We start from the raw sequence: 23,165 nt of genomic DNA on the forward strand, positions 1-23,165 counted from the left end.
AATTGGAAGCAAAGTGAATTACATTTTCTAGTTCTGGGCGAGAGCAGGAAACGGCACCAATACAGTCATCAATGTACTGGAAAGTATTGCACTGTCACTGCAACTGCTTTCAAAAAATAATGCCGTCGCACAGAATTGTTGAGCAGGGTGGTTGCAAAGCCACTAAAATTGGCCTCGGTACCTCTAAGCTGGGAAGAGGAAAGCCAGCCAAGGTTCCACTTACTGCTTGCTATCCAGTGTCCCTGCTAGAAGTGGTGTGGTGAGGATGTCTGGTGAAGAATGGATTGACCTCTGCTATAATGCTCTCCATAGTCCAGTAGTCTGCTGACGTGTATTGTCATGGTTCCCATTTAAAGAGTGGTCACTTGGATGAGGTACCAGAGGGCTGTCGTTATCCATGTAAACTTACCCCGACAAGCAGTTAAGTAAGTACAAACTGAACTTGGGGGCTTCCTGGCCTGTATAACAAACTACTACAGGAAACTTTGTGCTATCCGGCACTGACGGGACCGAGCTGTTGCTGTCCCATCAAAACTGCCGGACAAACCAGCGCTAATGTTGAAACATACGGAGATTTTGAGCTCCGTATCTGGCAACAAACCCTGTTGCTTAGCAACAGCTTCTAAACAGTCGGCCGTACCTTGCAAGCATCTCTGTAGCTTAGCAACAGCTTCAGCGAGACCTTGCAGAGCCTGACTGGTGGGGGAAAAAAAAGCAACAAAAAGAAAAAAACCTAACGAAACGGCTCCTGATTTTTGCCGGTGGCTCGAGCATTCCGGACAGTTAACCTCCGGATAAACCAAAGTTTCCTGTATATGACTCAATGCATTGAACCACTCAGCCATTAGTTCCCCAATTCATTGAAGTGAGTGTATTGTCTGTATATGATGGCACTGGTCATTTATTTATCCATAAACACTCAAATTATCCTCAGATATTGTAAATTTAACACATACTTCACCACAATTATTGAGATACTCGTTATAAAAGTAATTAAAAATTCTAAATGCAATTTAGTAGGCATTAAATGAAAATATCAATTCTAATGTGCTTTTCAAGTCCTGAAGATATGTGATGAGTTGTGTATAACTCCTAAGAACAGATGGGTTGGGTGCAGGTGAAAAGTTAAAATATAAAAAATTTCCAACCTTCTGGTTTTAACGGAGATGGATAGGGGGACGGGAGACCAAACTGTTCATAGGAGGTGGGTCAGCTGATTAAAAACTTTTATGGAAGCTGCATGCCTCCATTTTGTAGCTTAAAAAATTTTTTTTTTACCCAGTTCAGTTGGGTTTCCCGGGCCTCAGGAAATCCTGCAGGTCAATGGAGGCGAGAAAGGCCGGATCCATCAGGTATGTGCTTATGGGCCAGGAGGCGCAGGAGTGTTTCCACCTGGCCCAACAAGTTTACCTCCTTCCCTCCCCGCGATTGGCTGACCACCTCCCCCCCTCACACACACGCTCTCTGGCACCCCTGCCGTCCACCATCTCTACCCCCCCGACCACAATCTATCTCTCTCACAGAAAATAATCAGAAAGGCAATTAAAATGCTGGCCTTTTTATCTCGAGTACTAGAGTACAAGGGGGTAGAAGTTATGCTGCAGCTATACAAAGCCCTGGTTAGACCACACCTGGACTACTGTGAGCAGTTCTGGGCACCACACCTGAGGAAGGATATCTTGGAGTGAGTGCAGCGAAGGTTTACCAGAATGATACCCAGACTCCAAGGGTTAAATTACGAGGAGAGATTACACAAATTAGGGTTGTATTCCCTAGAATTTAGACGGTTAAGGGGTGATCTGATCGAAGTTTTCAGGATATTGAGGGGAACAGATAGGGTAGATAGAGAGAAATTATTTCCACTGGTTGGGGATTCTGGGACTAGGGGTCACAGCCTAAAAATTAGAGCCAGACCTTTCAGGAGTGAAATTAGGAAACACTTCTACACACACAGGGTGGTAGAAGTTTGGAATTCTCTTCCGCAAATGGCAATTGATGCTAGATCAATTAATTTTAAGTCGGAGATTAATAGCTTTTTGTTAACCAAAGGTTTTAAGGGATATGGGCCAAAGGCGGGTATATGGAGTTAGGTCGCAGATCAGCCATGATCTCATTGAATGGCGGAACAGGCTCGAGGGGGTCTTTGACCTACTCCTGTTCCTATGTCCTATGTTAATGGACAAGTGTGGAGGAGGACTTCTAGTTGTCAAATCTAGTTCAGGGGGATAACTTTTTGTACAATGTTACCCTTTTTACAGAAGAAAGTGATAGTTTTTTCAGTGTCAATGTTCTTGCTGATGTGGAGGCCCTGGAATAGGGTCTCCATCCCTGCTAAGCCACCCTGTTACCATCACTTACAGAGAGAACCCCTATTTTCCAACCTTGGGTGACCCCCACAGTTTGCAGTATGAGAACAAAGTAAGAAATAAATGCTGGAGCATTCTCGCTGTCTGGCTGTTGTCAATGTTTTTTTTTGTCTGATTGCGCTCCTGTGAAGTGCCTTGGGAAGTTTTACTACATTAAAGGCGCTATATAAATGCAAGCTGATGTTTTTGTAGTAATTTTGCTTCATGTCCTTTACAGTCTGTATCTCCAGGATTGGTGGAAACAGAGTTTGCATTCAGGCTTCATAACAATGACCCAGAAAAAGCTGCAGCAACATACGAGAGCCTTAAGGTATGGAAGCCAAACTGCTGAGTAAGTAGATTTTTCTATGCCTTTGTTGCTTACTCCCCGGTGACCGTTGTAAGTGACTGAGGCCTAAAAGGGGGATGTTTAGACACTGATGCATGACATGAGGTGACCTGAAAACATGGAAAGGAGGAGAGAAACAAAGCATAACCTTGATGCAAATGCTGCATGTAGCTCAATGAGCCCTTCACACCCTATCAATATGATGTCTGAAATAGTGAAGAAAAAATTCTATACATAGTGGTGAGAATGTGGAACTTGCTGCCACATGGAGTGGCTGTAACGGACAGCATTGATACATTTAAGGGGAGGCTTGCTGCATAAATGAGGGAGAAAGGAATAGAGGGATTTGGGGGCAGGTTGGAAAGAGGTGGTTAAAGTGGGAGGAAGAGCGTGTGGAGCATAAACACCACCATAGACATAGAAACATGGAAGATAGGAGCAGGAGTAGGCCATTTGGCCCCTCGAGCCTGCTCCGCCATTCAATGCGATCATGGCTGATCATCCAAATTCAGTACCCTGTCCCTGCCTTCTCCCCATACTCCTTGATCCCTTTAGCCTTAAGAAATATATCCAACTCCTTCTTGAATATATTTAATGAATTGGCCTCTACTGCCTTCTGTGGTAGAGAATTTCACAGGTTCACCACTCTCTGGGTGAATAAATTCCTCCTCATTTCTGTCCTAAATGGCCTACCCCTTATCCTTAGACTGTGACCCCTGGTTCTGGACTCCCCTACCATCGGGAATATCCTTCCTGCATCTAGTCTGTCCAGTACTGTCAGAATTTTATAAGTTTCAATGAGATCCCCTCTCATTCATCTAAACTCCAGCGAGTACAAGCCCAATCGACCCAATCGCTCCTCATACGTCATTCCTGCCATCCCAGGTATCAGCCTGGTGAATCTTCGCTGAACTCCTTCCATGGCAAGAACATCCTTCCTCAGATAAGGTGACCAAAACTGCACACAATACTCAAGATGTGGTCTCACCAAGGCCCTGTACAACTGCAGTAAGACATCCTTGTTCCTGTACTCAAACCCTCTCGCTACGAAGGCCAACATACCATTTGCCTTCTTAACCGCCTGCTGTTGGACCAGTTGGACCGAATAACCTGTTTCTTTGCTGTAGATTCTCTAAGTTAGGTAGCATGCGATGATATACTGGGACTTAAATCAAGAATTCAGGTTTACAAAATGGATGACTATCATTGTGTTATATAATATCACAAACGCAGTCCACATGACATGCTACCTATCATTAGACAGTATAACCTGAAAACAAAAGTATTTCCAAATTTGTTCTCTAACCTTGCCCCAAACACCGAAACCAGCTTCCTACACGCAGCCTGGAAAATTAGCAAAAGCTGACGCAGTCCTTCAGAACAGCCCTGATTATAAGCTTACAGCATGTGAACACAAATAGTTAAGTGCGTTTTGTAGCTTCAGCTGTAGGTATACCCGACATTCCGTCCTTTTATTTGGGGGGTGGGGGGTATACACAAATACGTGAAGGTTTCGAGGGAGGAATCCAAATGCTGAAGGCGCAAACCTGATTGTGCACTTCTTTTGGGTGGTGGGGGGGGGGGGGGGGTGGGGGTGCTCCTGGGAGAATGCCCTTCCAGGAAAGTTTTGAATTTTTAAATCAATTCAAGTTGGCGTGGCATTGAAGGGAGGCGAGTCCAGTCCATGCCAGTTTCCTGACGGCAAACGCTGACACATGGATTCGGCCCCCAAATTGCTGACTATTGACATGTCTCCAGCTCTCTGACCTTAATCCTTTATTATTGGAACAAACTACAAAATTGTAATCTACTGACACTTGATTTTTAGCACTTAAATGCAACTAGAGTCCCCAATGTATTAAAATATTGTTGTCCTAGTGCTATATAACATCAAAAATAATTTCCCATCTGTGAATCCTGAGCATTATTGAAAATAATGGTGCTACATTTTAGATGGCAGATTGTTAAATTAATAAATATTGATAACCCACAATGATGCAAACATAGTTGGATGCATTTTTTTTTGGAGAGATTTGTAAAATATCTATTTCTTGGATTGTTTTGCACAATAAAAAGCAGTTTCCCAGCATAGTTTCTGTTCCTGCTTAGTCCACACATGTCATGCAGTATAGTATCTGTGGGATTGTAGAATCGAGAAATATCTAATTAATTTTAATTATGGTTGCTGATTAGTACTTCCTACCAAGGACATCAAGAACAAAATATGCGTTACTAGTCTCTTAGAAATTGTGATAGTGAAGCACGTGTAAAAAGGAACTATTGCCAACATGTAAAAATGTTCTTGATTCCCAATTTAAATTTTAAATGTATGGCATGCAACATGAGACCCTTTTCCAAAATCCACGGTGGTGAATAATTGTGATACCTTTCTGAATGTGCTTCTTTAAACATTGCTTTATTTTAACGTAATAATGATTGCACTTCAGAATAAATCATTCTATTAAATCAAATCAACTTTTATTGTCATTGTTAGTGCACAAGTGCAGTACAACGAAATGTAGGCTTGCGGCTCCCGAGAGTGTACAATTTGGATTAGGACACTTAAACATTCAACATACATTTGTACATATATATTAGCATAAATATGACCATAATAAAGTGCATCGGCAGGTGTGCAGGCTTTAGTGTTTATTTGTGGAGTTCAGTAGGATGACAGCCCTGGGAAAGAAGCTGTTCCTAAATCTGGTCGTACGGGTGCGAATGCATCTGTAGCGTCTTCCAGATGGTAGGAGGGCGAACAGACTGTGGCTGGGGTGGGTAGGGTCTTTGATGATGGACCGTGCCCTCCGTAGGCAGCGTTTCTGATATATATGTTCTATGGTCAGTAGCCGGGTGCCGGTAATGCGTTGGGCAGTTTTGACTACCCGCTGCAGGGCTTTCCGGTCATGGGAGCTACAGCTGCCGTACCATACCGTGATACAGTTTGTCAGGATGCTCTCTATAGTGCAGCGGTAGAAGTTAGAGAGGATCGGGGGTGACAGATTACATCCCTTCAGCCTCCTCAAGAAATATAGGCGCTGCTGGGCCTTCTTCACCAGAGAGGAGGTGTTGAGTGACCAGGAGAGGTCTTCCGTGATGTGGACTCCGAGGAACTTAAAGCTGGCCACCCTTTCCACCTCCGCCCCATTGATGTGGATGGGGGTGTGACTTCCGCCTTTGGACTTCCTGAAGTCCACGATTATTTTCTTTGTTTTCTTGGTGTTAAGGGCCAGGTTGTTGTCGGCGCACCACTTCACAAGATGCTGGACCTCCTCCCTGTAGGCTGACTCATCGTTGTTGGTGATCTGGCCTACTACCGTGGTGTCATCTGCGAACTTGATGATGGTGTTGGAACCATTAACAGCCACACAGTCGTGGGTGAAGAGGGAGTAGAGGAGGGGGCTCAGCACACATCCTTGTGGGGCCCCCGTGTTCAGGGTCAGGGGGGGGAGGTGTGGTTACCTAATTTGACAGACTGGGGTCTGTTTGTTAGGAAGTCCAGGGTCCAGTTGCAGAGGGACGTGTTCAGGCCAAGAGTTTGGAGTTTGGTGGCCAGCTTGTTGGGGACGATGGTGTTGAATGCTGAGCTGTAGTCTATAAACAACATTCTGATGTAGGTCTCCTTACCATCTAGGTGATTCATTGCCGAGTGTAGAGCAGTTGTGATTGCATCCTCCGTTGATCTGTTTGCCCGATAGGCAAACTGGTGTTGGTCAAGGGAGGCAGGAACACTGGCTTTGATGTGGGCTAAGACCAGTCTCTCGAAACACTTCATTATGATGGGTGTGAGTGCGACAGGTCGATAGTCGTTCAGACACGTCACAGCCGCTTGTTTAGGCACAGGAATGATGGTGGTGGTCTTGAAGCATGTAGGGACTACTGCCTGGGCCAATGACAGGTTGAAGATGGCGGTGAAGACATCAGCCAGCTGATCAGCACATTCCTTGAGTACCCGTCCAGGGATGCTATCCGGTCCAGTAGCCTTTCGTGTGTTCACTCTGCGTAGAGCGCCCCTTACGTCTATGAAATGCTTTGGGATGCTTGATATATAATTAGGCATTATATAAAGGCATGTTCTTTTTTCTGCGTAACATTTAAATTCTGTATAGGAGTTTCTCATCATTTTTCTCTCCTAAATTGGTTCCTTCTTTGGATATGCATTCATAGACCTGCAGACTGAGATTGTTTCTAGATATATAGATAGATACTCACACGCAGTCTTTCAGCCTATATATCCATGGATCTGTACCTAAGCATATAGCGCACACGACCTGTACCGCATTTACTTCCTGTAGCAGTTTTCCCATTGCACTTACCAGCTCATACTTTGCTGATAACAGCCCTATTGTTACAAAGCAGTTTATCCTTTGCTTTGCTGTGAGCAGCACCTTGGAAGATCTGCTAGTAATGTATTAAAAGTCTTGTATATACTGTGCATTTGTTTTGGGTAACTTCCCATAACACTTTCCCCACCATAGTCTTTCAGCTCACCATGGCAGATCTGCTAGTCACCACATGGACTATGATATAGTGGCAAAACCGAGTCTTGACTCAAAAAGGGGAGGATTGGGAACATAATATTCCTGGCTAGAGTGTATTCAGGGAAGTTAGGGAAGGAAAAATAGGAGGGGGTGACAGTATTAATCAAAGAAACTACTATAGCACTGGAGAGGGATGATGTAATTGAGGGGGGTCAAAGCCAGTGTGTATTTGGTTAGATTTAAGCAACAATAGAGGAGCTATACACTACTGGATGTATACTATAGACCACCAAATAGTGGGAAGGAGATAGAGGAGAAAAATTGAAGCTAAATTACAGAAAGATGCAAGAACTGGAGTGGTGATAATGGGAACTTCAATTGTCCTAATTATAGACTGGGATAATAACAGTGTAAAGGGCAAAGAGGGGGAGGAATTCTTGAAATGTGTACAAGAGAACATTCTTGATCAGTGTGCTTCTAGCCCAATGAGGAAGGAAGCAGTGCTGGATCTAGTTCTGGGGAATGAAGTGGAGCATGTTTCAGTGGGAGCGCATTTGGGGAACAGTGATCATAATATCAGGTTTAAAATAGTTATGAAAAATGACACGGTACATTCAAGCTTAAAAATACTTAACTGAAGGAGGCCTAACTTCAGTGAGTTGAAAAGGTAACTGGCCCAGGTGGATTAGAATCAAAAATCAGTAAGCAAAACAGTAATTGAACAATGGGATGCCTTCACAGAGGAGATGGTTGGGGTACAGAGTAGACATCTTTCTATGAGGGGGCAGGAAAGGCATCCAAAGCTAGAGCTCCTTGGATGACTAAAGATACTGAGGCTAAAATGAAACAGAAAAAGGAGGCTTATGACATTTGTAAGGTTAATAATACAGAAGAGCCAAGCTGAATATAGAAAGTATAGAGGAGAAAAAGGGAATAAGAGGGGCAAAGAGAGAGTATGAGAATAGATTAGTGGCTAACCTAAAAGGGAACCCAAAAGTATTTTATTAATGCAAATAGTAAAAAGGGTAGTCAAAGGAAGAGTGAGGCTGATGGGGACCAAAAGGGAGATATTCTTGTGGAGGCAGAGGGCATGGCTGAGTTACTAAATGAGTACTTTGGCAACATCCTCTTCTCTAGTGAAGGCAGATGCAATGTAGTAGTAAAGATAGTGTCCTTGTACACTAATCGCTGAAAGTTAACATGCAGGTACAGCAAGCAATTAGGAAAGCAAATGGTATGTTGGCCTTTATTACATAAGAACATAAGAAATAGGAGCAGGAGTAGGCCATTTGGCCCCTCTAGCCTGCTCCGCCATTTAATGAGATCATGGCTGATCTGACCTTGGGCTCAGCTCCATTTCCTTGCCCGCTCCCCATAACTCATTTGGACAGGTTGGGTGATTGGGCAGATGCATGGCAGATGCAGTATAATGTGGATAAATGCAAGGTTATCCACTTTGGTGGCAAAAACAGGAAGGCAGATTATTATCTGAACGGCAATAGATTGGGAAAACGGGAAGTGCAACGAGACCTGGGTGTCCTTGTGCACCAGTCGCTGAAGGTAAGCATGCAGGTGCAGCAGGCGGTTAAGAAGGCAAATGGTATGTTGGGCTTCATAGCGAGAGGATTCGAGTACAGGAACAAGGATGTCTTGCTGCAGTTGTACAGGGCCTTGGTGAGACCACACCTTGAGTATTGTGTGCAGTTTTGGTCGCCTTATCTGAAGAAGGATGTTCTTGCCATGGAGGGAGTGCAGCGAAAATTCACCAGACCTGGGTTGGCAGGAATGATGTATGAAGAGAGATTGGGTCGATTGGGCTTGTATTCGCTAGAGTTTAGAAGAATGAGAGGAGATCTCATTGAAACTTATAAAATTCTGACAGGACTAGACAGACTAGATGCAGGAAGGATGTTCCTGATGGCGGGGGAGTCCAGAACCAGGGGTCACAGTCTAAGGATAAGGGGTAAGCCATTTAGGACAGAGATGAGGAGGAATTTCTTCACCCAGAGAGTGGTGAACCTGTGGAATTCTCTACCACAGAAGGCAATTGAGGCCAATTCATTAAATATATTCAAGAAGGAGTTAGATCTATTTCTTAAGGCTAAAGGGATCAAGGGATATGGGGAGAAGGCAGGGATAGGGTACTGAATTTGGATGATCAGCCACGATCTCATTAAATGGCGGAACAGGCTCGAGGGGCCGAATGGCCGCCTCCTGCTTCTATGTTTCTATTGCTCCCTTATTGTACAAAAGGATTTGAGTATAAGAGTAAAGACATCATATAGGGCCTAGGTGAGACCACACCTGGAGTATTGTGTACAGTTTTGGTCTCCTTACCAAAGGAAGGATATACTTGCCATAGAGGGAGTGCAACGAAGGTTCATCAGACTGATTCCTGGGACGGAGGGATTGTCCTTTGAGGAGAGACTGAGTACACTAGGCCTATATTCTCTGGAGTTTAGAAGAATGAGAGGTGCTCTCATTGAAACATACAAAATTCTTACAGGGCTTGACAGGGTAGCTGCAGGGGGGATGTTTCCTCTGGCTGGGGAGTCGAGAACCAGGGGTCACAGTCTCAAAATAAGGGGTCGCCCATTTAGGACTGATGAGAAATTTCTTCACTCAAAGGGTGGTGAATCTTTGGAATTCTCTACCCGAGAGGCCCGTGGAGGATCATGTATGTATGTATGTCAAAAGAAAGCTTATGATTAGGGGAGTCTCATAGGCATATTTACTTTTTGTTCGGACAGTATACAAAAATCCGCTCATTAGCGGTTGACCAATCCTACCGCTCATTAGCGTTGAGTGACGTGATGGTTGACCAATCCTATGGGGTGGGCGGGGCCTAATCCTTCAAACTACCGTTAGTGCGGGAGCTGAGCGGCAGCCATTAAACACCTGCCAGGCCTCAAGCTAAAAAAAAATGGTAATGGAGGTGAGGAAATTGTTGGGAAAGAAGTTAAAAAAGCATACAGAATCCTAGGCTTCATAAATAGAGGCATAGAGTATAAAAGCAAGGAAGTTATGATGAAACAAAAGCAAAATACTGCAGATGCTGGTATTCTGAAATAAAAACAGAAAATGCTGGAAATCCTCAGCAGGTCAGGCAGCATCTGTGGAGAGAGAAACAGAGTTAATGTTTCAGGTTGATGACCTTTCGTCAGAACTGGAAAAAGTTAGAGATGATACAGATTTTAAGCAAGTGCAGGGGCAGGGAAAGGGAGAGGGGAGGAAAGAACAAAAGGGAAGGTCTGATAGGATGGAAGGCACGAGAGATTAAAAGACAAAAGGGTCGATGGTGCAAGGCAAAAGGAGATGGTAATGGGACAAGTTAAGAAACAAAAGGTATGTCTAGATGAGGCGTAAATGGGAATGGCAGAATCATCAACAGCTGCCATCTGAAAAAATAGGGGCTGAGGTTATGGTCTGAAATTGTTGAACTCAATGTTGAGCCCAGAAGGCTGTAATGTGCCGAATCAAAAGATGAGGTGCTGTTCCTCGAGCTACCATTGAGCTTTGTTGGAACAGTGTAAGAGGCCAAGGACGGAGAGGTCCGAGTGGGAGTGGAGTGAAGAATTAAAGTGACGGGTGACCGAAAGCTCAGGGTCAGGCTTACGGACTGAACAGAGGTGTTCCGCAAAGCGGTCACCCAATCTGCGTTTGGTCTCCCCAATGTGGAGGAGACCACTTCGTGAGCAGAGAATACAGTATACTAAATTGTAAGAGGTACAAGTAAATCGCTGGAAGGAGTGTTTGGGGTCCTGGACAGTGGAAGGGAGGATGTAAAAGGGCAGGTGTTGCATCTCCTGTGCTTGCATGGGCAGGGGAGAGGGTGATTAAGGAGTAGTCTAGGGTGTTGTGAAGGGAGCAGTGCCTTCGGAATGCTGAAAGGGGAGGGGAAGATGATTTTGGTGGTGGGATCACGCTGGAGGTGGCGGAAATGATGGCGGGTGAGACGTTGAATGTGGAGGCTGGTGGGGTGAAAGGTGCGCACAAGGGGAACCCTATTGTGGTTCTGGGAGGGAGGGAGGGGAAGGGGTGAGGGGAGAAGTGCGGGAAACAGCAGACACTGTCAAGGGCCATATCAACCATGGTAGAGGGGAATCCTCAGTTGAGGAAAAAGGAAGACATATCGGAAGCACTAGTATGGAAGGTGGCATCGTTAGAGCAGATGCGACAGAGACGGAGAAACTGGGGTAATGGAATGGCGTCCTTACAGGAAGTGGGGTGGGAGGAAGTGTAGTCCAGGTAGGAGTGGGCTTATAGTGGATGTTTGTCGATAGCCTATCCCCAGAAATGAAGACAGAAGTTGAGGAAGGGAAGGGAAGAGTCGGAGATGGGTCATTTGAAGGTGAGGGAAGGGTGGAAATTGAAAGCAAAGTGAATGAAATTTTCTAGTTTAGGGCGAGAGCAGGAAACAGCACCAATACAGTCATCAATGTACCGGAAAAAGAGGTGAGGGAGGGGACCCGAGTAGGACTGGAACAAAGAATATTCCACATATCCCACAAAAAGGCAGGCATAGCTAGGACCCATGCGGGTTCCCATAGCAACACCTTTAATTTGGGGGAAGTGAGTGGAGTCAAAGGAGAAGTTGTTCAATGTGAGAACAAGTTCAGCCAGGTGGAGGAGAAGTGGTGGAGGATGGGGAACTGGTTGGGCCTCTGTTCAAGGAAGAAGCGGAGCGCCCGCAGGCAGTCCTGGTGGGGGATGGAGGTGTGGAGGGATTGGACATCCATAGTGAAAAGCAGATGGCTGGGGCCAGGAAACTGGAGTTAGTGGCGGAGGGCATTGGAGTTATGATGAACCTTGATAACTGGCTCGGCCTCACCTGGAGTATCGTGTCCAATTCTGGGCACCGCACTTTAGGAAGGATGTGAAGGCCTTAGAGAGGGCGTAGAAAAGATTTACAAGAATGGTTCCATTGGCAGAAGGGTCGAGAACCAGAGAACACAGATTTAAGGTGATTGGCAGAAGAACCAAAGGCGACATGAGGAAAAACTTTTTTACGCAGCGAGTGGTTAGGATCTGGAATGCACTGCCTGAGAGGATGGTGGAGGCAGATTCAATCGTGGCTTTCAAAAGGGAATTGGATAAGAACCTGAAGGAAAATTATTTGCAGGGCTACGGGGAAAGGGCGGTGGAGTGGGACTAGCTGAAGTGCTCTTGCAGAGAGCCGGCACAGGCTCGACGGGCCGAATGGCCTCCTGTGCTGTAACCATTCTATGATTCTAAGTAACGGAGAGGATTGATGTTGTGTATATGGACTTTCAAAGGGCGTTTGACAAAGCACCACATAATAGATTTGTTAGCAAAATTAAAGCCCATGGGATTAGAGGGACAGTGGAAGCGTGGATACAAAATTGGCTAAGGAACAGAAAGCCAAGAGTAGTCGTGAACGGTTGTTTTTCAGACTGGTGGAAAGTATACAGTTTTGTTCCCTAGGGGTCGGTATTCGATCACTGCTCTTTTTGATGTATATTAATAACCTGGACTTGGGTATACAGGGCATAATTTCAAAGTTTGCAGGTGAATCGAAACTCGGAGATATAGAAAATAATGGTGCGAATAGTAACAGTCACCAGGAGGACATAGACAGACTGTTGAAATGGGCAGACACATGGCAGATGAAATTTAATGCAGAGAAGTGTGAAGCGATACATTTTGGTAGGAAGAATGAGGAGAGACAATATAAACGAAATGGTCCAATTTTAAAGGGGGAGCAGGAGCAGAGAGACCTGGGGGTGTACGTACACAAATCGTTGACGGTGGCAGGGCAAGTTGAGAAGGCTGCTTTAAAAAAAAACATGGAATCTTTGGCTTTATTAATAGAGGCGTAGAGTACAAAAGCAAGGAAGTTATGCTAAACCTTTATAAAACACTGGTTAGGCCTCAGCTGGAGTACTGCAGTGTTCAGTTCTATTTGCAACTCCTCAGATAATGAAGCAGTCCATGCCTGCATGCTGCAAGACCTGGATGACATTCGCAAGTAACATTCGCACCACAGAAGTGCCAGGCAATGACCATCTCCAACAAAAGAGAGTCTAATCATCGCCTCTCAACATTCAATGGCATTACCATCGCCGAATCCCAAACCATCAACATCCTGGGGGGTCACCATCGACCAGAAACTTAATTGGGCCAGCCACATAAATACTGTGGCTACAAGAGCAGGTCAGAGGCTTGGTATTCTGCGGCAAGTGTCTCACCTCCTGACTCCCCCAAACCTTTCCACCATCTACAAGGCACAAGTCAGGAGTATGATGGAATACTCTCCACTTGCCTGGATGAGTGCAACTCCAACAACACTCAAGAAGCTCGACACCATCCGCTTGATTGGCACCCCATCCACCACCTTAACCATTCACTCCCTCCACCACCAGCGCACTGCAGCTGCAGTGTGTACCATCTATAAGATGCACTGCAGCTTCTTTGGCAGCACCTCCCAAACCCACGACCTCTACCACCTAGAACGACAAGGGCAGCAGGCGCATGGGAACACCATCACGTCCAAGTTGTACACCATCCTGACTTGGAAATATATTGCTGTTCCTTCATCGTTGCTGGGTCAACATCCTGGAACTCCCTCCCTAACAGCGCTATGGGAGTACCTTCACCACACGGGCTGCAGCGGTTCAAGAAGGCGGCTCACCACCATCTTCTCAAAGATAATTAAGTATAGGCAATAAATGTTGGCCTTGCCAGTGACACCCACATCCCAGGAATTAATATTTTTTTAAAAAGAGGCTGCTCAGTCCATCTTTGCTAGGGCAATCCAAAACTAATGTCGTTGTCTCCCCGTAGTCTTGTACCTTCCTCTGCTTCTAATGTTTATCCACTTTTCCCTTAAAAGGTACTTAGCTCTTTTAGCACAGTATAGACTTAATACTCAATATTAAATGCATGTTTGCCTTCTACCTGTTGGATATCTCTGGCTTTATTTGACGACTGTTTTTCTTTTTCTTAGTGCCTGAAGGCAGAGGATTTGGCCAATGCTGTTGTTTACATCTTGAGTGCACCTCCTCATGTTCAGGCAAGTAGCAATCTGTCATCAAGTAATTACAAATATTTCATTGCACAGCTTGAGTTTGTGAGAATCCCTCCAGTGACTCTCTCTCAATCTCTCCCTCTATCTTTTCAACAGCAATTGCACTTGTATAGCGCTTTTAATGTAGAAAATGTCCCAAGACAATTCACAGGAGAAGCCGATGCTGGACAGTAATAGAAGTTGGACAAGATGACTGAAAGCATAGTTGAAAGGATAGGTTTTGAGTGGGCTTTTAAAGCTGCTTTTAAAGGAAAGGATGAACAGGCTGGGTCTCTTTTTTTTCTCTTGAAAAGTGAAAGCTGAGGGGTGACCTAATGGAGGTCTTTAAAATTATGAAAGGTTTTGATAGAGTAGACACAGAGGGAGTGTTTCCACTTGTGGAGAAGAGCGAAACTAGAGGCCACCAATATAAGATAGTTACCAAGAAATCCAATAGGGAATTCAGAAGAAGCCTCTTTACCCAGAGAATGGTGCGAATGTGGAACTCGCTACCGCAGGGAGTGGTTGAAACGAATAGTATAGATGCATTTCAGGGGAAGCTAGATAAGCTTATGAGGGAGAAGGGAATAGAGGGTTATGCTGATAGAGTTAGATGAGGAAGGATGGGAGGAGGCTCGAGTGGAGCATAAACGCCGGCATGGACTGGTTGGGCCAAATGGCCCGTTTCTGTGCCGTATATGTAAAAAAAAAAGCTAAGTGTGGAAGAATAAGTTTATTAGCAACACTTTAAATGTTCAATCTGCTCCCCCCCCCCCTCTCACCACCTCCCAAAAAAACAAATCAATGGATTAGCGCTGGCTCTCCTTGGTCCTAATTGTCACTTGCTGTAGTTATCAGCAATCCAAGCACGTATTTCATTTTGGTTATTTATCTTAGCATTTTCTTCAGATTTTAACAGAATTGTTAATAAAAATTCTGAAATCCATTGTAAAAAGGAATTCAGTCACCTTGAAGCAGTGGCTTTGACCAAGGGTTTTATTTAGGATGTTTTTCAGTTGTATTTTGTATTTTGAGTTGTCAGCATTATTGGCGGCCGTGTCAGCTTTTTTGAGGCGTTTCCAAGTTTTGTAGGTGCCAAACTAAAGTGGCGAGAGACTATCCCTCCCACTCTGGGTCAGATTTTGACTTTGTCCGATAGCGTAAAAGAGGTGAGCGCGAATCAGCAGCCCCTTTTACATCTCTCCTTACATCTGTTTTAATTGAAGTTACCATTAATTTCCATCTCCTAAATTGAGAATTTGATGAAAAATAATTACCACGAAGTTGGAAAAACTGCTTTGTGGGCTAAGCTTAGCACAAAAGTTGATGTGAATGTAGAGCAGGAAACAGTTTTTTTTTTACTACATTGCCTTTTGCGCTACTTTTAGCACACAGAAATTTTACTCCCAATGTGAGTCTAATTATTTTGAGAGTGTGCCACCATGATGAAATTTTAAGTTGCATTTTATATAGGACAAGGTATTATAAACAATTGGTAATAATGGTCTTGCATCTGCTATGAATCCCATTGTATTTTGTCCTGGCACCCTATTATATGTTAGCATCAAAGTGCAATGCAGTTTAGTATTACTCGAGCTTAATGAATGCTTCCAGCATCTACAGTTGTCACTTTTTGAATAGTTTAAAAGTATTTAATGGCTTTATTTAACTGACCACTGATTCTGGTTTGACTTCAGATTGGAGACATTCAGATGAGACCTACAGAGCAGCTGTCATAGCAACCAAGGAAGGAGCAGCCACCACAGCAGTCAACCAGCAACATGGGTTACGGCATGGAGACCTCTGCTGGACAGTTTAAAAAAAAATGTGATGCTAAGGATTGTATTTGGGATTGACGTCCCATTTCATTTGGCCCTGCCTAACTGGTAGAGTTCACCTTCCCATTCTCTCCAAGGAAATGTTGTTTGCCAGTACTGAGCAAATCTGCTGTTGGAGCAGAACATGTTCTAATTATTTTATTTTAAGGCAAACTGTTTAACTTTATTTTATGTCTCTTGCTTCTGACTGCTGCAGATCATTTTAGTGCCAACTGTAGCAGTAAAGGTGCAAAAAAAATATATGAAGGATGATTGTGCTGCATATATATGTGTGGAGAAAATGGTTCTTGACCTCCTGGCTTTCCATCTTGTTGGGCATTTGTTTTATGTTAAACCAAGCGAACAGTTATGTGACTTCTTGTAGGTGTGCATATCTGTTGATCTCCACTCTGGTTTGCACTGAAAATCCATTTAGTACAGTCGGGTGAAAATGTTAACTGTTTTTGAAGGGATTATTTTAAGGGGTATAATTGATAACTGATTGTAATAAGTAACCAGTCTCATTGCTATATAGTGATTACATTAATTACTTTTAATAAGTTTTCATTGCTGCTTCATTATGGATTAGAATAATATTATGGACCAGGAAACAGTAGGTTTATCTAGTTTTTATATAATTTTTTTTAAAAAGGAAAGACCTAGATCACAGAATAATAATGGGACACTCAATATGATCCAAAACAAATGAAAGCTCCTCTCTTTTTAGATTCTCTTGACTTTTTAAATTTTAATTTTTACTATTTCACTAATTTCTTTTTCTAACTGAATTGTACAGAATGAGGCCGATGAATAATAATTGCATCTGGAGGTTTACAGAAGGAAATTCTCCCACTGCCTTCCATGGCCCTCTTCACTCTTGTCCAAAACTAAAAGGCTTCTCTAGGGGTTTAATGCTATTGGAATCCAGACCAACTGAACTTGAGTACTGTTGTTTGTCACCTATTTGTAATTCTTGGGTTTGACTGCTAAGAATTCCTGACACTAGGTTATCTTTTTAACTTCCACAATGTTGTTAGAGTAGGGTGTGCACAACTAACACCATAAAGATATTGGCTACTGGGGAATATGCATTCTGTAATTTATAGTAATAACTCCACTCCAAGTAACCGAACAATGTTTTGCTTCCCCCTGGAATCCCTATCTTGTTATTCACTACACAGTGATGTTCAAGCTTTGCTGTCAAACTGCAGTAAGTTGGCCCCTTTGAAGATGATGTCACCTCGGAGTATACCACTACAGATGAGTGCTAAACTAGCCCAGATCAATGTATGATGGTTAGTTCAGCACACATCTGCAATGTTTAGGTACTACAGTAGTATTTTGTGGCCTTGTCTGTGGGGATGTATTTTCTAGGTGACATCCTCTTTATTTCAAAGAGGCCATCATACGGCAGTGTAGCAGTAAAACCTGAATGGTAGTATGCAATCTCGTGTGGGACATCAGTGAGCTGATTTTCAGAAATTGCTTGACTTCCAGAAATGTGCCCTCTGGTGATGCAGATGTTGGTTTAGTTTACGGTTCATTTATCCCTAATCAATAAAAGTTTAAAAAGAGAAAAGGGAGATTTTTTTTTATCTTGGAAAAAACTTGATTGAGCAACTGGTACTGATCACATTTTCATGACCCACATGTGAGAAAATCACATTGGTTTTCACTTGCAATTTAAGTAAGTCCGTGCCAAGTCCCATTAATCCCAGTAGGACAACAATGACAAGTTTGTGTTTTTCAAAATCACCATTTCATCCTGTTCTGGCAATATGATGTTAGCAGGATTTCACTGTGCGGCATTGCCACTTTAACAAGTGAAAACCACATCATTTATCAAGACGGGGATTGAGCTGCTCTAAAATAGCCCAGATGAACCTGTAAAGGTGACACCTAGTCCATTTCTTGGTTCTGATTAGTGCCAAATTGGCCTCAAAGTCACTATCAGACTACTTGTAGAAGCTAGCCCTGAAACTTTAAGTGAACCTTCTGTGCTTTGAGGTGCTTAGCTCCACATATAATTCATGTACAAGGTTTAGAGTTTTGCCTTTTCCTGCACCATTGGCAATTTTTTTTTTTACTTTTTAAATTGATCAAGATTTAAAGTAAGAGGATGTGTGTGATAAACCTTTGACCGCTTGACTGAAGTATGCTACAGATTGTCCAGTTCAAACTTCGGACATTCTTGTGTTTTTTCTGCAACCCTGCTGGGTATTTCTGTTTTTTTTACTCATCTCTTAAAGGTGCTGACTGTTGCTAGGAAGAGATGGTCAAATAGGAAAGGAAAATTCTGCCCAGGCTCCTGGTACTGACCATTATCCAATTGCCCCTGCTGGAAAATACATGTGTGTGAAAGCCAGGTGAAGATCGGATTGGATGGTGATTGAATAGCCTACCAACATTCATGTGAAGGCTGTTGCTGGGAGCCCTCTGGTACCTATCCAAGTGAGCGTTCTTCACATGCGAGTGATGGTAGGCTATTCAATCACCATCCAATCCTATCCTCAACTGGCTTTCACACACACGTATTTTCCAGCAGGGGCGATTGGATAATGATCAACACCAAGAGCCTGGGCAGAATTTTCCTTTGCTGCCTGACCCACCCATCCCAAACTCGGGGGCACTGCTGCAAGTTTTGGCACCCCAATTGGTATTTATATCTTTCACACATTGATACAATACTCTAGGAAACCAGCTGAATTCTATATAATTGTTGGTAGCCACTCTTATATTTGCACACCCATTCAGTGTGGTATTCCTGAATAATTCAGATATATGTTGAATAAGTAAAAATTGAATAACAATATGAAGATTGTGCTCCTAAAGCCACATAAAGGACAATGACCCAAACCTGCTAGACTCCTCCCCATGTAAGCAGGGCCATCTATGTCCTTCTCAACTACCCAAATGCTGGGCATGTTTCCAGATTATCAAGAGCCCAAAAAAATGTGTTCACCCCCCCACCCCCATGTGCTCAACTATACTAGCAACCCCTGTATTATTTAAGTGCCCTGTGATACAAAAAATCTGTATGTGTTCTCTGAATAATAAAATAAAAAAGAATAATTAAGTGGTTAATATGAAGAATAATTTCTGCCGTGCTGTCTCCTTGGGAAGTAATCTTTGTAAAATTCAGCACAGATCTGCAGAATTTACTTTGATCCTTTTGTTTCTGTGGTCTTTACAATCTAACACTAAATCTGCACTTTGAGATCGAGTTATAAACAATATTACTGTGAAGTCTTTTTGTTACCATCAACTGAATCAATGCCACCTTCTTGGCAACAGTGTTAATATCTTCTCAGATGATATAGTCATACAACTTGATATTGTGTTAATCTGTGTAAGATATTGTGATTTGCTAATTGCTGGAACCCATTGCATAAGGTGGAAAAAAGCTTGATGGGCTCCAGGGTGTAAAGTGGCACTGTTATCCAAAGCAGTACTCAGTGGTTCATATGTTCTCTCCTACCATTACCTGTGTAACTATTGATTTTTGATGATGGGACACTTGAAGTTCATTAATATGGAGATTGGGACTAATGCCAGACGTTAGGACTGGAAGTTATTAACAGGTAGTTGGGCTTCCTCCAGATCAAGTTTGGTAGCCCAAATCATGTCATCACGTGCAAGTGACCTAATTAATTTTGTTTATCATGGCTGCTGAATTTACAAAGTCAGTTGACATCTCATCACCTATCCAGCAATTTTTTTACATACAAAGATTGGAGTAGACAGTTTGGTGTTACAAGGACGATCCCTATATTATGAGCAAATAGCTAAAAAGGTTAGTAATATACAAAGTTTGAAGTCACTGCTACTTTAGGGATGCTCTACAGGCCAAACCTTTATCCAGTGCCATTCCGACATAGGCAACATGTACGCTGTTTTTAAGTTTGAAAAATTTCCCTGTGTTCACTGATTAAAAGTACTTAATTTAGTACATTTTCTATTTTCTGCACCTTTTTATAATTTTCAAATAAAATACTGTGCCACAAAGCACATCTGTTAATCAGTGCCCGCAGCCAGAAGTGACCTCATAAACCGTATAGCAGGACATTTTTTTGTATCTCCTTTGAAGACCCTTTTGCAAAGTATATCTTTTAAAACCGGATATCATTTTTTGTTTTGTTACATGTATACATTTTTGGTAATTTTTTAGACATTGTGATTTACAATTGTTAAAATGCATAATTGTAACCATAATATTTTATGACATTTTAACAAATGGTTGTGGAAGATTGTCAAGGTCCAAAGACACCTTCCTCAAAAATAGATGCACAAAAAACTGTGAATACTGGAAATCTCCAGCAGGTCTGTCCACATTTGTAAAGACAGTTCAACCTCCTGTGTATTCCCTGCACTTTGTTTTATTCCACAAGATTATGATGTTTCTCCACAAGGGTCTGCCATCCATATTGAGTAGTGGTGCCCAATGAATCTGGCTAAACTCAGCTCATTTCTATTGGAATCTGTCTGCATTGTCTCTGATCAGATCACTTTTTGTCATCAGATTATTAAATGAAACCTGCATTTATTATTTTAATACTATATCGCCCCTTTGTAAAATTAGCCTTTATGACCAAATCAAATTCACTCTGTACTTCTGTTACAAAGCCCATTTTCATTGGCTTTTTGTAGTTCAGAAGGACTGACCCTGGAGTAGATGATGTGAAATGAGCACTCAAGCCTGTGTACGGACAGAAGACAACAGTGGCAACAAGCCCTATATCCACCTAGATATATCCTGATAATGAATGAATGTGTTGCTACTAATAAACAGTTCAAGCAACAGACTTTTCATTTGTTAAGTTGTTGAGCTGTACACATTTATTCGCTTGGACTGTTGGACAATACTGTTTCAAATTTGGAGCTAGTTTCAGGTAGGCTGAGTTTTCCAACTATTCTTTAATCAACACTACTATTGTACTGTTTCTGTGAAAGTTAACTAATGCTGCTAAATTAACAGAAAATATGTTAAGTATTACTTGAGTCGTGATATAATAAATAACCTCCTTCACTATGAAACTGGATCTTGCTGAATATTTTGAACCCACACGATGATGTACCCTCAGTGATCAGTGAATGGGGACAGTAACAACGCCATTGGAAGATGGTGCTGTCTTTGCAGTGAAATGATTGAGTATGCTTTTTTCAAATGCTAGTAAAACCAGATCTTCACATGAAACAGTTCAAGTTGCTTCTTTCTAAAGCTCGTAAGATGTTACTTTTGCATCATGCACATTAAAGTACCTGATATAAATATTTAAAACATTCCTTTGTGTGTTATTAAGTTGGAGCACTTGGGGAGAAATTTCCACACCTTGAAAAGGACTTTCCTCCGCATTCATGCAAAGTGAATTTTTCTCATCTCTTTCCTTCTTTCTCCCCTCCTTCAAAAAAAGTTTACATTGGAGAAATCATGTTTTATAGCCCTTGCCCTGTTAGTTCTAGGGATGCCAACTCTTTTTTTCGGCAGGGCATACATTGAGAATGACACCTTAACTAAGGCACGTCCATAATCATGGTATTGACTGAGATTTGTCCGATTTGTCCAACTCCCTCCATTGCAATACAGTGTCCAAATCCTTTCTTGTGACCTAGGAAGGAGAGGTGTCTTTTTAAATCTAATCACCGGTGAGCTACATTCTGCAAAAATTGTACAGACCCAAAAATCCATGAACATTCAGAGTACTTTGAATTTGAAGTGTTTTTTGTTAATTTGTGGTGGCTCTTTTTTGTTACATGTCTGTTTTAAGTACAACTTATGGAATAGAAGTCTCCCTTTATATTAAAGAAACTATTTTTTGAAACATATAATATTGTTGAATCCTAGTTTTATTGATAGAAAAATCCGCATTGATTTAATACAGACCTGCCACCTTCAAAGATCTGGAGCTGTCATTGCAACCAAAAGAATACTGGGCAATTTTGAAAATGCAAGTTTTCCCATTGGATTATGTGAGGCCCCGGGTATAGAAAATTGGGCCTAATGTTATCTTGGTTGGGCTTTTTGAAGTTTTCAAATATTTTATTGTAATCATTACACCCAGCTACAGGTACAAGAAAGGATGGTGTGTGCCTTATGAGCCTGCCACTATTGTATGTCAAGTTCTACTTGCTAAACTAAGGATCGAAGAACTTACAAAATCACTTGGCCAAAAAGAAGATTTGAAGGTCGCAGTTTTGTTACATTTGAATAGCCTAAGGTGAGGTGAATATAGTCACAAATGTTATAACTTCTCCACTATCATTGTTTCGTTATATGCTCCAAATGTGCCAGTCAATGAGGCAGAAAGGCAGCTGAAGCACATCCTAAACCAATGTCATTTCATAACCAGCTGCTGAGAACTATTCAGGAATGTGTCAGTGACTCCGCTTTTTCTTGAGCCCTGTTGGGAAATACCTTCTGTCTCCACTCAGTGCCTTGTATGTGCAAATTTGAGAACGCTCCATGGGAGCAATCACAAGCATGAATGTAATTCCTAGCCTTTGATGCTGAAACCATCCTGTTTTTCTAAAACAATATGTAAATCTGCAGAAACACAGTTTGTGACTTATTTTAAAACATTTATGAGAAACCTCTTAATCAGGTACTGTCCAACTCATTTCTCAGAAGCCATGGGGTTTCTGTGAAAACAACTGATGCAATCTCAACAATGTTTATCTTTTGCATAATTTTAACTTTTATTGTGTAACTCTTGTCATAAAAACTAAATTGACTGAGATTGTTGGCGCTGTTTCCTTTGGCTATAGCTAAAATATGTGTCAATTGTCCCTCATTAATTTTTCTGCTCTTATTTAAGATTTTCTAAATCCAGCCTGATGCTCGTGAACTTTATAATGAAAGGGTATCTACCATGGTGATACTGCTTCCGTGTTTTCTTTTATTTATGAGAACAAGCTCCATGTGGATCTTTTGCACATCTGAAAGGAAACTAACACAGCATTCCTGGTCCACCTTTTATGTGACAGTATTTGAAGGGGCGCTGTAATGATGGCAATGCAAGCACCGGCACACATGGACTTGTTCCTCCAGTGCCAATATTGGAGGTACAATGCACCCCTACTCTGAGATGACTTCGATTTGGCCAGCAGTCGGTGAGATAATGGGGCATATTTTGCAGTGGGTATGACTGA

At 42.5% G+C, this 23,165-nt stretch overlaps 1 protein-coding gene across 3 annotated transcripts in view; it reads left to right on the top strand.

The window, feature by feature from the left end:
• Positions 1-23,165, top strand: part of dhrs11a (dehydrogenase/reductase 11a) — a 148,783-nt gene that overhangs the window by 90,861 nt on the left and 34,757 nt on the right. Inside the window, exons 5-7 of one of the 3 annotated variants that reach the window (XM_085964510.1) lie at positions 2,584-2,676; positions 14,143-14,208; positions 15,900-22,890. The exons of the other annotated variants lie outside the window; for them this stretch is intronic. Of the exons in view, the coding sequence (XP_085820636.1) occupies positions 2,584-2,676; positions 14,143-14,208; positions 15,900-15,941 (201 nt within the window). The 3' untranslated portion in view covers positions 15,942-22,890. Of the gene's footprint in view, positions 1-2,583; positions 2,677-14,142; positions 14,209-15,899; positions 22,891-23,165 lie in introns of those variants that run through there. 3 annotated transcript variants of the gene reach the window in all.

The sequence above is a fragment of the Somniosus microcephalus genome, chromosome 22, assembly GCF_052327205.1.
Source record: "Somniosus microcephalus isolate GS21.2 chromosome 22, FLI_Smic_1.0, whole genome shotgun sequence".
NCBI lineage: Eukaryota > Metazoa > Chordata > Chondrichthyes > Squaliformes > Somniosidae > Somniosus > Somniosus microcephalus.